The following is a 15,827-nucleotide window of genomic DNA, read 5'->3' as shown; positions in this document are numbered from 1 at the left end:
TATAAGTAGATTGTGTTTAGTCCAAGAAGAAGAAAAGTTAGTATACCATTTAAATCAAAAGAGAATGGGGGATAAAAGACACTGGGACTTGGTAGGATTCAGCTGCATAAGCAATAGCTGTAGTATTAGCAAGGCCTATATACAGAACAATTGTAGCATCTTACAACAGCAGCAGTAGGCTTCTGCATTACAATTGTATTATGCCAGTGCTACTTAAAGTGACATGTTCCCAAAATAAAATGGATAAATATGGCTGATGTAGCCTACACATGTACAAAATGAAAGATTGTTCATCCCTGACTAGCCAACTAGCAGTAATTCAAACATAGGTTATAACTATCACCTTTGTCATCACATTAAATAAACACAAAATATGAAGTGCACTCAGTTTTATCTGCAAGGTTGTGTGCTTGACCTATTTCTATAGGAAGGGGGAGAACTGCGGAAAGGCGTGAAGTTATAAAAGCAATTCAACAGGTGTGAAAAGGAAGAGAGGGGCATACAGTCGTAGCCAGTGAGTCTACTTGCCAAATTACATGTACATGCCTGTGGCTGCATACCACTCTCCTTCAGTCCAGGTATTCATGGAATGTAATTAGGAGCATTGTGTGATTTAGCATTACACCAGCTATTAACTTTAGCTTAGGTAACTTATCCCGTCAGTGACATTATAATACTTATCAACACTTCTATGCATCATTATCTTGGTCAAGCCGTTGTAGCTCAGTTAATTTCCCAAGCAGCCTCTACTCCATCCCCAGCACCTCTACAACCACTACTAGCCATACTGGCACAATCAACAGTAACATGTACAATACCTCTCACATCAGCAACAAGTTCTCTGTCTCCTCTATTGCTTCTCTACCTCACCAGTGGTCCTCCCACTCCAGCTCTTCACTATCCTCAAGCTGGATATCCACATTCTTTTTCAGGAAAGTCTCCTAAATCTATTAAAAATATCCTTAAAAATGCTCAACACTAAATTCAGTCCTATCTCTACTGGCGTACTGAAAATATGTGCAAAGCAACTTGCAAAACCACTCACATACATTTATGTATCACCTCTGAAACCATCCCTGCACAATTCAAATACTCACTAATCATATACTCATTCCTAAGTTTCTCTACCACTTCCTCCCTAGTATCTATCCTATGCTCAGTCACTTAAATATTTAAAAAAATAATCTGTGATCAAGTTTATGGACAGCACTTGAACAAATATGGCCTTGTGATAGACTTTCAACATGCATTCAGAGGAGGGCACAATACCCCAACAGCAATTTTATAGTTAACAAACACAGTATATTCATTAGTGGTGCCATGGTGCAGACAGAGCATTAGCTGTGAAATATCTGGCACTGTAATTCATAATTTGAATGTAATAGTATTTCAATTAATTCTTCTATGTTACTTCTCTGTGTTCTATGAATGTAGCTAAAGGTATAATTGTTGTGGATAAGATATCAACCTTTGTAAAAATATTTCACTTACCACTGTGAAACATTGATAGTTTTACTTTGCTGTATGTACATGTGCAGCTTCTGTGAAACTAGTTCTCAACTTGTACATTCACCATAAGTGTGATCCTGATTGCTGTCATTGCATTTGATTTGCTACATCAACACGTTGCCTTGTAACTCTGCACCTGGTCATGGCTGAAAAGGGTCATCAGACTAGCCTATTTGCACAGGAACGAATGAATAAATAAATAAATGTTCCCACACTGTTAATCAGGAATCTGCTTACATTAATTAGCTAGCAAGGTGCTAGTTGTCAATTATTGTGCTATAATTGGAGGAAGTTATTTTCTAAAGCATGATTATCTTAGAACTAAGCAGGGGATTTTGTAAAGAACCTGGAGGTGTGGAGTGTAACAGCCTATTTGAAGCCTGTTTAAGAATTGTTCCTGGCAGGAGTACCCATCACTTTAGAGCTAGAATCTGGGCTTGTGAGTGGCCTGCATGATTGGAATTTTCTTACCAGTCTAGCCCTTTACTGAAAAGCCTACATAAACTAAATATATGTGTGTTGGAGAAAAGCTGTAAGATGTTGTTTCCCTTCATTTTAAAAGCTCAGAGAGTTATTGTTTTCATTTTTCCTTTTAGTTGTATAGAATAAAATGTAGATTATTTTTATATCTTCTGCCTCCAGTGCTTCCTTAGACTTAATACCTTTGATGTCTCCAAGAGCATTTGTTCAAGGACTTGCCATATACCATTTCTCATAATACCTCTGCTGCCAAGTACATTATATTTTGGGATATTAGTTCCCATATGGAACTGTTATCATTGTTTCCCTGAGACTTTGCTCCTGGAGGTTCTTTAACTACCATCAGTATTTAATTTTTTTGTGCTGCTGTGTCTTAACCACTAAGATCATGGAAGACTTGTTGAAAATATTACCAGATATTAAGATAGAGACTGATCAAAAGCTGGTACAACTACAGCAACAATTGGCTGTGCTTGCCAGTGTAGCTGGTAATCCCAAAAATGTTCCTGCATTGAAAAAATAATCAAACAAGGTGATCAGGTATACTGCCTGGTCACATATGAACATTATACCACCATGGAGAACTGGGACTGTGCAGACTGGGCAAAAATCCTGTCGTCCTAACTGATAGAAGAAACACTGAAAATATATGTGGACATGGGGGGGAGCTGATTACATGGACTATGACAAACTGAAACGGAAATTTTGACTAGGGCTGGTACAACCTGTGCAGTACAGCTGATAACATTTTATAACTGGAATTTTAATGCTGCCATCATCTTGTAAGAATGTTGATGGATGATTCAAAACATGTTGAAGTTATGGCTAGTACCTGATAACAGTAAATTCAAATGTTTAGAACTTTTAGCAGTAGATAGGCTTACTAGAGCCTTTTCAACTAATAGTGTCTGGCAGTTAGCACATGGGATTAAAGCTATAAACCGTTAAGCCAAATCCTGTGGTATAGGATTTGATTTCCTAAGCCTTCATTTGCCTACTGTGTGTCTATGAGCAAGTCACTTAACTAGACAGTGCTTTGGAGAAATTGAGACTTTGGGCTAGAGTCCCTAATGGCTTCCTGGACTGCATGCCTAGTAACTACCTATGAATATAAGAAATGGTTATTGCAAAGTCATCTCAATGACTTTGATAAGCTAGTAATTTAAGGAATGCTTGTTAGTTTATGGCATCATCACTGAACTGTCTGCTTCTGAGTGTAAATCTGCAGTAGGAAATGTGCCTTCTTCTGTGAAACAAAAAAGCAGCAAGTAATGTTAGTGTGTAAGTAGGGGTCACAGTGCTAGGTTCTGTACTGCTGATACAGAAATATGAAAATTGAAACCCATGCTACAAATGAAGGTGTTCTTACAGAGTGGGACAAGACTACAACTGGAGAAATTGAGTCAGCCTTATGTTGTTATGGTGCAACTAAACTGGTAAAGTGTACTGTATTTGTAGAATGAAATGAGGTTCAAGTCTTGTTGGACTCTGGAAATATGGTTATCCTTGTCAAAGATCCATTAGTATGTACGTATAATTAGTAACAACCAAAGAGTGGAAGTAGTATGCATTCAGGGTGATAGAACAATATTTCTCTCACATATGTAGTAGAAATGTATTAATTTCTGGGAAAACTGTTACATTCTGCAGCTTTAACTCCTAATTTGACTCATGATGTAATACTGGGAAAAAAAGTTCCCATTTCAAAACACAGAAAATGTGAGGGGAGGGAGACTCCAAATGCATGGTATGATAGGATGTGAAACTTAACAAAAACAAAGTGGTAGAATAGCAGCTTGATACACCTATTCAGTATAAGAGTTGGGATGAGAGCAAGACAGTGGTACTGTCTCACTCTGTGTGTGTGTGTGTGTGTGTGTGTGTGTGTGTGTGTGTGTGTGTGTGTGTATATATATATATATATATATATATATATATATATATATGTATACATACACGTGTGTATGTGTGTGCGTAAATATATATATATATATATATATATATATATATATATATATGTATAAAACAGAAAAAGAATAAAGAGTTGGAAAAGGATATTTCTTTAAATGAGCTAGATAAAGTATTAGGGCAATTAAATATTGAGTTAGCTGCGGTAACAGATGGAATAGGGCATTAAATATGTAAAGAATTAAAGGACTGGCAAAAAAAAAATACATTTTTAAAGATTTTGAATGAATGGTTAAATGAAGGTTTTATGTATAAAGAATTTTTTAGTGGAATACTTAAATTCATATGGAAGAAGAAAGACGGTGAAAAACTGGAGACTGATAATGTAGAATAATGATGATTATGAGATATTTATGTAAATAATACAAAAGGGATTTGAAACTAAAATGGATAGTATATATACTATAAAGGGGAAGGCTTGTCAGTAATTATTAATGACAGAGAAATTGTGGATGATATTATGAATAGAAAAGAAGCAGCAAAAATCATGATAGGAGACCTTAATAAGGCATTTGATACAACTGGACATGAAATCTTATGGGTAATAATGAAATAATATAATTTAAGTGAAAAAGTTAGGAAATTCTGTATATCAGCGTATAGTAATAATAAAGTAAAAATACTTGTGAGTAGCTGGTCAAGCCAAGAGGTACATATGAAGAATGGTGTAAGACAAGGAGGCCCAATGAGTTGTATACTCTTTGCTTAGTTATGAATTTGATAGTATATGAAATAAATCACAGAATGAAGGAGGTGGGGTCTATAACACCTGAAGGGTTATGAATTCCAGTTCTATTAATATATGCAGATGGAATTATAATACTTGCAGAAAACATTTGGATGAAAGAAGTAATAATTTGTACAGATGAGTGTCTAGAGGTGATAAGGAATGGCTTTAAATAAAGAGAAAAGTAAAGGTTTAGGCGATGTAAAGATAGGAGGTATATTTTTTTACAGTGAATGAAACTTCTTTGTTGGGTATAAAATTTGGGACTAAAGATGTAAGTAAATTCAATGGGAGAAAACAGAAGAAATAAAACAAACCTGTCTTTTCTGAAGAACATATAAATTATTCAGAAAACCGTTTATTTGATAAATTCAGTACTGATGGGAAAATAGCATACTTAACAAGTGGATTTATGGTGCCAACAGTGCTTGAAAATGAATTACTGCAGATATTTTTTTTATTTATAAGGGGTTCTACATTAAACTCTGTAAAAAGGAGTTTTCTACGTAAATAAATAGAAAGGAGGTTTAGGGCTAATTAACCCAGTGCTATATGCTGCCTCATTAAATTTGTGCAAAGTGTTAAAGTGGATAAATGAAAAAGATGAGAGATTAGTAGTAAAATTGTTTAACTACAAGTATGATACATTTTGGTTTATGGTAAAAAAGAGAAAGAGTGTATAAATAAAGAAATAAAATGTTACCAAGAAAAAATATTTTTGTGGAAAATAAAAGTGATGATATAGAAAAAGATAGAAACATATGGTATAAAAATGTAATGATAAAACATTACTATGTAAAGCCAGTGAAAAATCTCACAGGTGAAAACATTAAAACTATAAAAATAAGAAAATGGTGTAATCAGAAAGTAGAATGTCAATATATTTTATGGAGATTGGTAATAGATAAATGGACAGTAAAAGGAAAATGCCATATAAAAAGAAAAGTGATAGAATATGTTTGCGTTGTCAAGAAGAAAGTATGGAATGTGTTTTTGAAATAAATGTAAAAGGTAAAAAAGCTATGGGGAAAACTATGTAATGAAGTTTTTTTTCAAAGATCTAGAAGAAGTGGATACAATAAACATGGATATGATTAAATATAGATATAAAATAGAAGTAAAGAATAGACAAAAAGATATTTTGTTATATGGAATGAAAGACTAAATGAAGTTATTTAATTGTAAATGTATTTTTGCAACAGTATTGAGGAAAATCAGATGTGGTTATGGAAAAAGGAGTGGGGGTCTGATGGGAATGAAAATTTAGTATGATTGTAAAGGAAATTCTGAATTTGTGCAAACAGACATATATTTGTACACTTGCAAATATTTGTAAATATGTAAATAAGACTTCTTTTTCCATATAAATAAAGGACCCCTACTATTTTCGATAGGGGCTGTGGATCTTGTATATCCACCTGAGCTACCACCAACTTAGGCAGATGGTGCCTCAGTTTTATGTCTCATCCAAAAGAGGGCACAATCAGGAGTGTAGCAACCCCCTTATGCTACATTAGAGTATCAGTAATCAGTGTATCTGGTGTTGGAATAGAACCCACAGCTTTCCGCACCAAACGTGTGTGCTACTTGTTGTACCACTGGCACTGCCTTTCTTGATATAGAGACCATTGAAACCAGTGTCTATTGTAGAGGTGTTATTTGAGCAAGCTACTTTGGACATTGTGGGACTAGTAGTAAAATGTATTAATGGATATCAGCATATATTAGTAACAGCAGACTACATTATAAAGTTTCCATAAGCAGTGCAGTTATGCAAAGCAACTGTTCTGGCTTTTTGCCCAATGACTTCTGCTACTATTTCCATGAGTGGGTGTCCCTAAACAAATACTTACTGATCAATGCCCTCTCTTTGCGTCAAGAGTGTTGCATCAGTTATGCCAGTGCTTTAAAGTCAAACAATTTGCCATATGCAGACTAATTGATTATTCATGATAAGGAAAGTTAGGATGCAGATGATAAAAACTGAGACCAGTTTTTGCTCTACTCAATAGGAGTGCAATTGGAGAGGTGCTAGAAGCTTTACCAGGTTTTCCTCATTTGAACATCTGTAAGGTAGGCATCACAGAGGACTGCTTGCTAAGGAGATGAGGGAGGAAGGGAAATCACTATTTAAATGTGTAACAGAAAACTACATTAGTTTGCAGGGCAGATTAAAGCTGGCTATACCCACAGTAAATTTCCAAAAACCTAGGAGATGCAGCATTGAGTTTATAATAAATATGCCAGACTTGAGAATTTAACAAAGGAGATCATGTGTTTTGTTTCAGTGCCCTACACAGAAAACATATTTTCTCAAGTGGCAGAGATCATTTGAGCCAAAGGCAAGAATAAATGCAGTGAACTACAAGGTTAGCCAGCTAGAAAAGACAGAGAGAGCAAGTTTATCGCATTATTATATAGAAAGAAGTAGAAAACTCTGTAGTGAGTTTGCAAGCTGAAGTTCATATAAGAAAGACCAGAAAACTTTTAGTTGAAATACAGTTAGAGGAATCCTTGTCCAAAGTGCAAAGCAGGAAAAAAGAGAATTTCTGTTAAGAAATAGTGTTCTCAGACATGCCTTGTTGATCTAAACTGCTAGATCATAACACTGAAGCAACTCCTGGCATGAAGGTTAAAATGGAGACCTTAGAGTACCAAAATCACAGAAACAGTAAGAGAAGTTGTTCAGCAGATGCTCAAACTAGGAATGAGAGAAGAGTCACAGAGTGAACAGTAGTGCTAGTTCCTAATCCCAATGGAAGTGATAGTTTGCAATGACTGTGGAAAACTGAGTAGCATATCAAAGCTTGATAGCCATCAATAGAGAACCAGGTAAAGGTTAGATACTTGACAACATTAGACCCAACAAACAGATATTACCAGGTACCACTTAATCTTTGCTAAAGATAAAATGGTCTTTGTAACCCTGTCTGTTTTAGTACTTTTTGGATTACTTGGGGCTGGAGCTGCCTTTCAGATGCTAATGCATAAAATACTGAAAACCTGCTCTCTATCTGCTGTGGCATACCTGGATGACACCCTCATTCATTCAGAGGATTGGGAGTCTTACCAAAAGCGCAGGCCATATTAGAATTTATTAAAACAGAAATGCTTTAGCGGAAATTCTAAGAAACATGAACTGGGTGTAGTGGAAGTCGTACTAAGACCAGAAACAGAAAAAAGTCTAAGTAACTTAATTGTACACTCCACTAAGACAGTTGATGGCTTTTCTTGAATTGTCTGGCTACTATAGAAAGTTTATTCCTAATTTCATGACTATTGCCTGTCTTGTAACATATTCCATAAGGTGGAAAGCCTGTATCAAACTGCAGTGATCTCTTGAGGCAAATAATGCATGCAATGAACTAGAAAGGATCACATATTCTGATTCTGAACCCATGCTAGTGATGCCTAATTATATGAAAACCTCATCCTGCATACTAGCATATGAGATGTAGATTTTAAGGGCAGTGCTACCTCAAGGTGAGCAAGCTTGTGTTTTATCATTAGGAAGCTGAACAATGCAGAAAGAAGATAAGCTTTAAAAGACAGTGTAGTAATCACGTAGGCCTTCTATCTGCTATATATGCTATTGCAACTCACTTGAGAATTGCTTCCTATATGCACATAGCTGCTTAATTTGATCTGCATTGTGCATGATTTTTGCAATGATCAATATGTTTCTGACAAAATATAAGGCTCAAATAAAACTATTTTTACTCTGTTTGCAGGTTGTTTCAAGTGATTGACCATTTGGATGATACTGTTTCCCTTCTTAACTTGGTAAGTTGATAATTTTGCTCTCACTTTGTCCTTCCATGGTGTTTTTGAAACATGTTGTAAAGTTGATGTTGAACATAAATGCATATTCATGTTTAGTAAATACTTTAAAGCTTATTGAATTAGGAGTGTCTCTGGTTTTGGGTGTAATTTCCCAGTTACTGCTTGTTATTTTTGTTGAAGACCACTCACATCAGGTAGATGCTGAAGTTTATAAAATGCATTTCCACAGCTGCTGTTTTTTATTTACTTTTTCCTCCAAGGCTTTCTTACCAATGTTTTGCTTCAGTTATCCATATCACGTTGTACCAGTCCTTGAACCTGTATTTTATTTTCTTATTTATCTGTTAACCAGGTATGTGATCTTTCCTAGCAGCCATGACCCAGGCCACTAGTGCGATTAGATAAATGTAGTTACAAAGATCAATATTCTTAACAGGAGTTTAAGACAAATAGTACTCCAACAGGAACATATATGTATTTATCAAGATATACACAAATATAAAAATAAAAATATATACACAAATATAGCTATGTGCATTCTTCAAAACAAATTTTGACAACAATTGGTTTGATCAGATAATTAGTGGTGAATATTACAGTTTGTGGCAAACACTACTGTGTAGGCAAAAGTACTCTCTTCTGGACTTAACACAGACAATTATCAAAATGCTTATGTAGTTAATCTCCATTATATTTATTTATATTAGATTTTTTTTTTTTTTTTTATATTTGTATTAGAGTTTGTCAGCAACTAAAATCAACTACCTGCAGAAAAAAAACGACATATATTCCCCGGATAAATATAGACAACAAATGCATACATAGTTAATCTTCAGGGTATTTACATTTAACATGTTGATATATGTGTGCATTTTGCTGTGTACTAATAGCAGTTTATGCATGACAGTTTTGTTTAAATAATATCAGATGTTTCTTTCTGCTAATAAGTGGTACAGGGTTAGGCAAAGACTTGTTGGTTAAAATTCTTTTTTTTACATATTTTTTAAATAGTAAACAGTTGTAAATGTTTACTTGATTCTAGAAGTACCAGCAGCCCCGCCATGAAGAAAACAAATCGTAATGTTTACCCATACCATGTAGTCGTGCACATTCAGTACTAGTGATGGAGTCATATACTGATGAACATAATGGTTTGATCACTGCGGGAGAGACCTCACAGTAAGGGGTTGTTTGTTAAGCTGTAGTACATTGTCCTCCCAGGGGGATGGTCATGCAGTAGTAGCCATAGATGTTCTTCTATTCTCATGTTGCAGTATTCTCACATGTGGGATCCTCCGCCTCAGGCAACCCGAACGTCCGGCTCATTTATAAAAGGTTAGCCTGGCTGCTTTAAGGTGCATGGGATGTTACACGCATGAACCATAAACTGTGGGCCATAAATATGATGTCCGCACACACAGACCTCAGAACTTCTCTGCCGCAGTCAAATGTCAGCTTGCTCGTTTAGCTCCGTGTTACGGACTTCAACAAAGATAAGTTCCCCGATGTGGAATTGTTTTCTACTTTTGGCTAAAGCTTAGGTTGCTGTATAGCTTTTATTTAGCTGATTCCATCCATGTCATTTAGTAAAGGAAAATATAAGTGCAGTTGTCAAATTCTGCATAAAGACAGCCATGACCTCTGCTTCTTTTGCTTAGGCCTGTCCCACGGTTACAAAGTGTGTTCCATCTGCCAGTCATTTCTTCCTAAAACACTACACATCTGTCTTGCAACCCTTAAGCTCTTCATAGAAAACCAGCGTCTGTAGTGCCTGGCCCTCAGTATGGATCCTCAACTATCTGTCTCTTCTGAACTGCCAAAAAAGAAGGCCAAGGTAGTTCGGGTTGAGACTCTACCTCCAGATACGGACATCCCGCCAGCTTTCTGGTCTAGGGGCTGAGGAACATCCTTTAGGTCTGGCAATTTCAGAGGGTACCACTTCAGAAGCTGCCCTTGCTTCTCCGGCCTGCATGTCTGCGGAGGTACCTGTGATGTCGGTCTCCGATGTCAGAGGGAGCCAGGTTTACCCAATTGGCCAGTACTACTGTCTGCCTCTGAGGAAGACACTTCTACCCCTGGCCTGATGTCACATACTAAGCCTACTCTAACTCGGACAAAACTCGAGACTCTTTCCCTAAAAAGGAAGCAAAAGACAAAGCACATATCTTCCCCAACAGAAGATGTGTCTGACTGGCAAGCATTCTCCTAGTCCCTATTTCAGGCCTTTTTGGCCCTAAGGCCTACGGCTCCTCAATCTACTGCCCTTCCAACCTTGAGCCCTAGTCCCACTTCTGCTGGACCTATGCCACTGCCTCATACAGAAGAGGAAGATTTTTTTCTCCTCCTCCTCTGAGTCCCTTTCCTATGCCTCACAGCTAGCTTCCCCATTGCAATACTGCTCTCCTGATGAGGATTCTTTGGAAAGAGATTCTTCACCTGAGGACATAGTCTCCCCAAAGGTTATCTCCAAAATGAGGGAATAAAGTGGGATTCCACCCAAATGACAGAGATGCAGAAGAGATGTTTCAAACTTCTGCAGATGGAATCTCCCTCACCCTCTGCTATTCCTCCTGTAATACCAGCATACTTGGGCACCTTTGCCTCTGCTTCCAAGACCCCTGAATCTCAGCCACATGCCCCAAAGAGACAAGATAGGTACTACAAAGTTCCTGATGACTTTAAATTCCTCATTAAACCTCCTGTGGCAGACCCTGCTGTGGTTGCTGTCTCAGCAGACAAACAATCCAGGCAACTTCCCTCTTCATCCCTGCTGCCATCAAATAAAGGCAGGAAGGGATGGACAGATAAGGAAAGAAGATGTACACTTCTTCATCCCTGGCTTTTAGAGCTGTCAGTTACCAGACTCATATGGTTAAGTATGCTCTAGACCTAGTCTCCCCGGCCTCAACACTGCTCTCCTCACTGCCAGATTCTCCAAACAAACCTCAGGTTGCCTCTAAGTTCTCTGTGGCTGCCCAAGTAGCCAGGCATTCTATTAAATGCAGCTACGATGCTGGTGAAGCATCAGCCTCAATTCTGCGTAGGTACTCCTGGCTCAGGTTACAGCCCCTGCCAGATGTTTTAAAAACAAAATCATGGATGCTTCTCTTGACAACAAGTTCCTTTTTGGACAGCAGTCAGCAGAGCTGTTTTAAAAATCTACAAGAGAAAAGCAAAGAGCTGCAGGATTTCAAGCATCTCTGGCCCCCTTCCTCTAAACCAAGAAAAAATACTAGGAAGCAAGCCTCCTTCTTCCAGGACTGACTCCTCTCACACTACTCCAAGGCAGCCCTTTCCTGATAGAACTAACAGTGTGATACTGGCTAGACACCCTTTCTCATATTCCCCTTTCTGCCCGCCTCTCTCACTGTCTTCCCCTGTGGCATCAAATCACATCAGACAACTGGGTTCTTTCAGTTCTGGAAAAGAGGGTATTTTGTGACTTGGCAGGAAAAGCCTTCTCCAAAAGGTATTCCCCTCCCTCCAAAAAAACAAATCCATCTCATACCTCAGGTCATTCAGGATATGCTCCAACAATGTACAATAGAGAGGGATCCCCCAGGACAAGTAGGTCAAGTCTTCTATTCCAGGCTCTTCCTTGTTCCAAAAAAGGATGGCCCATGAGGCCCATCCTGAACCTGTCCCTTTTAAATCCCTTTCTCCAGGTCCCTGCTTTCCATATGCTGTCCTTACAAACCCTTTTTCCACTCTTGACACCCAGTGCCTTCATGGCCGCTTTAGACCTGAAGGAGGCATATCTTCACATCTCTATCCACCCATACTTTCACAAATTACTGTGTTTTGCTGTGCCATCCACGCACTATCCGTTTACTGCTTTGCCCTTTGGTTTATCCATAGCACCAAGGGTATTTACAAAGTGTCTAGCCCCAGTAGCAACCTACTGCAGAACAAAAGGCAAACAAATCTTCCCATACTTGGACAACCTCCAAATTCAGGTAGAGGAAGCAATACCTTACAAACACAACTCACATTCACAATTTCACTCCTAGGAAGCATGGGGTTCACTGTCAACCTACTCAAGCCCTCCCTTACTCTATCCCAGGACAAAATTTTCTTGGGTTGCAGAATGACATACCTGATGAAGGTCTTCCTCCCACCAGAAAAGGTCAATTCTCTGACCAGCTGTTTCCAGGATCTACTCCTAGTCTGTTCCATTTCAGCCAAGGGATTTCTTTGCTTTCTGGGTTTCATGGCAGCCACTTTTCCCATGTTGCCCTTTGCCAGGCTACACATGAGGAAGTTCCAGTGGTACTTGAAGAATGTTTGGTCCCAGCACTCACACCCCCTAAACTTTCAGGTGCCCTTCCGTCCCTTCCTGAAGATGGAAATAAGGTGGTGGATTCAACAACTCCACCTGAATCCAAGACTCCAATTGCAGCTTGTACCTGCAGATCAACAGATGTACACAGTTGCATCAGATCTGGGATGGGGGGCCATTATAAACGGATTCAAGGTTGCAGGGTCAGTGGGAGCCCTGCCTCCGTAAAAAACACATAAATATCACTGAAATGACTGCTCTTCTCCTAGCCCTGAAAGCATTCCTCCCCCTCATGCATCCAGGTCCCCTCAAAATCTTCACAGATAACACCACAGTCCTGTGGTATATCAACAAGCAGGGTGGGACCAGATCCTACTCGCTCTGCAGACTGGCCGTACAAGTATGGGAGTTGGCTACTCACTCCAGTATAGCCCTACAGGCTGTGTACATCCCATCATAGAGCAACAATCAGGCAGATGCCCTCAGCAAATCATCATATCAAAATCACGAATGGATGTTACACAGAGATGTCTTCCTGGGCACAGTCCACCAGTGGGGCACTCCACAGATAGATGTTTGCCTCCCCTCCGGACAGACAACTACAGCTATTCTGCTCAAGGTACCCTTCCCCACAAGCTTGGAGAGTGGACACCTTTTCAATCTCATGGAAGGGGATGTTCCTGTATGCTTCCCTCTAATACAGAAGGTCCTGCTAAAAATTCAGCAGAACAAGCCAAACATCTTCCTGGTGACCCCCTATTGGCCAAGGCAGCACTGGTCCCCCCCTTCTGTTGTCACTAGCCAAGGGCAATCACCACAAGTTGGACCTCCTCACACAGCACAAAGGATCTCTCATACACTCACATCTGCAAACACTCAGTATTACCCTGTGGGTGATAAACTTCTGATCCCTTTCAGACACCTTTATTTAGAGGACATGTGATCTGTCATGCAGGAGGCCAGGAAACCTACTGCTGAGAGATCATATTTATCCAAATGGAAAAGGTTCTCCACTTGGTGTCTTAAAAGGCAACTAGACCCCCTTTCAAGCTGGCATACCTCTATTTTTGTCCTATGTGTGTGAGCTCCTAAAGTCTGAACTTTCATATTCTTCAGTGAAAGTCCACTTGTCTGCTATCTCAGCCTGTTTACCTCTTGATCCACCCTTTTTATCCAGATTAGAGATGAAGCTTTTTCTCAAGTGGATCCTGCACGTCAAACCACTGAGGAAACCCATACCTTCTCCTTGGGACTTGAATTTCATTCTCGAGAATCTTACTACTGCCCCCTTTGAACCAGCAGCTTCAGCCACAATAAAAATGTGTACCTGGAGAACTGTTCTGCTAGTAGCTGTGACATCGGCCAGAGGAGTCTCAGAATTACAAGCTCTCATGGTTAACCCTCCTTACCTCATTTTCCATAAGGATAGGGTATCTCTGCGCACTAACCCCTCCTTCATGCCTAAAGTGGTCAATGAACGTTCCCTCAACCAATCTATCCATTTACCTATTTTCTTTCCTTCACCACAGAATGACAGTGAGAGAGTGCTCCATTCCCTAGATGTTCACCGGCAACTTAGTTTCTATCTGGATAAGACTAAGGACATCAGAAAGTCCAACCAGCTGTTTGTGTCCTTCCACTCCACGACCCTGGGGAAAGTGGTATCCAAGCAGACTATTGGATATCTACAGTTATTTCCTTCTGCTACTCCTTCCATGAAGACAGTTACCACACGTCTTGAGAGCCCACCCTACCAGAGCAGTGGCCACCTCAGGGGCTTTCCTAAAAAGTATAGATACAGCCACCATCCTAGAGGCAGCTACATGGTTATCAGTCCACACTTTCACTAAACACTATAAACTGGACTGCATCTCCAGAGCTAGGGCAGGATTTGCCAAAAAACATTATCCATGGATTCTTGGAGGCTGCAACAACTTCCTCCACCTACATCACAGGTTGAGCTTGGGTACTCTCCCACAGTAAGAATACTGCAGCATGAGAATATAAGGACATAGAATAGTTGTGTAAAATCTTACCAAAACCATAGATGTCCTTCTCTTCCATGTTGCAGTATTCCTATTCCTCCCTCCTACCCCCTGTAGGACCTTTTTCCATTATCTGGATGGCATCTTTTCAGCTGACCTTAGACTATTTTCTGATTGGGCATTCAGTTTTGAGGTCTGTGCATGCAGATGTCACATTTGGCCCATGGTTTATGGTCCCTGCGTGTGATGTCCCACGCACCTTAAAGCAGCCAGGCTATGCTTTTGTATATAAGCCGGATATCCGGGTCGTCTGAGTTGGAGGATCCCACGTGTGAGAATACTGCAACATGGAAGAGAAGGACATCTATGGTTATGGAAAGATTTTACACAACTACTCTGTTTCTCTGGTGTCAATTGGTGTGATACATGAGAATGCTAGCATTAATGTGCTAAACTGTTTTAAGTTCTGTAATAGGACATTGCTTCTCATTCAGAAAATATATTAATTTAGTCATCTGCAGTTGGTTAACTGGGTTAAGTCTGTTAAACAATGTCTGTTTTCAGTTAGGACCCAAGGGAGAGAAGGGCAAAATCCTTCAAATATAAAAGTTTAATACCAAAGATTATGTTTCCCAAGAAAAAAATATAAATACAAAAGAATTGCACCATTGTATTGCCAATGTATAATCTAACCAAGCATGCGAAAAAAGATCATTATGTGGATAATTGCAAGATACAAATATAAAAAACTGTGAAAACAGCAAAGTACTAGAAACAGCAAAGTGGCACAGTATGTTTGAGGACAGAAGAATGAAGGCAGTTGTACAGAAACATAATAAAATATCCAAGAATTAATATTTAGATATATTGAAGAAATTAAAGTATGCAGTAACAATTAGATTAAAAAGTTTAAATTAGTGTAATTGCTGTTTACAATAATTATTAATAATTTTATGAAGGTAATGGGGAGAGGTTCACGGATGGCTTAAATAACTTTGGCTGATTGGGTCTGGAAGCAGTCTGCAATGTGGTCTAAATGATATCACATTAGTTACATGATAAACGGGTACAGACGTGTACTTTATATAGCACTTCG

General features: G+C 38.8%; 1 protein-coding gene across 1 annotated transcript in view; it reads left to right on the top strand.

Annotated features, from left to right (window-relative positions):
- Positions 1–15,827, top strand: part of TMEM175 (transmembrane protein 175) — a 668,934-nt gene that overhangs the window by 191,302 nt on the left and 461,805 nt on the right. The window contains exon 4 of the mRNA XM_044059461.1: positions 8,416–8,467. Within this exon, the coding sequence (XP_043915396.1) occupies positions 8,416–8,467 (52 nt within the window). The remainder of the gene's footprint in view (positions 1–8,415; positions 8,468–15,827) is intronic.

The sequence above is a fragment of the Protopterus annectens genome, chromosome 17.part0 (assembly GCF_019279795.1).
Source record: "Protopterus annectens isolate FY-2018-M chromosome 17.part0, PAN1.0, whole genome shotgun sequence".
NCBI lineage: Eukaryota > Metazoa > Chordata > Ceratodontiformes > Protopteridae > Protopterus > Protopterus annectens.
The sequence above is the reverse complement of the archived record's forward strand: the minus strand, read 5'-3'. Positions and strand labels throughout refer to the sequence as shown.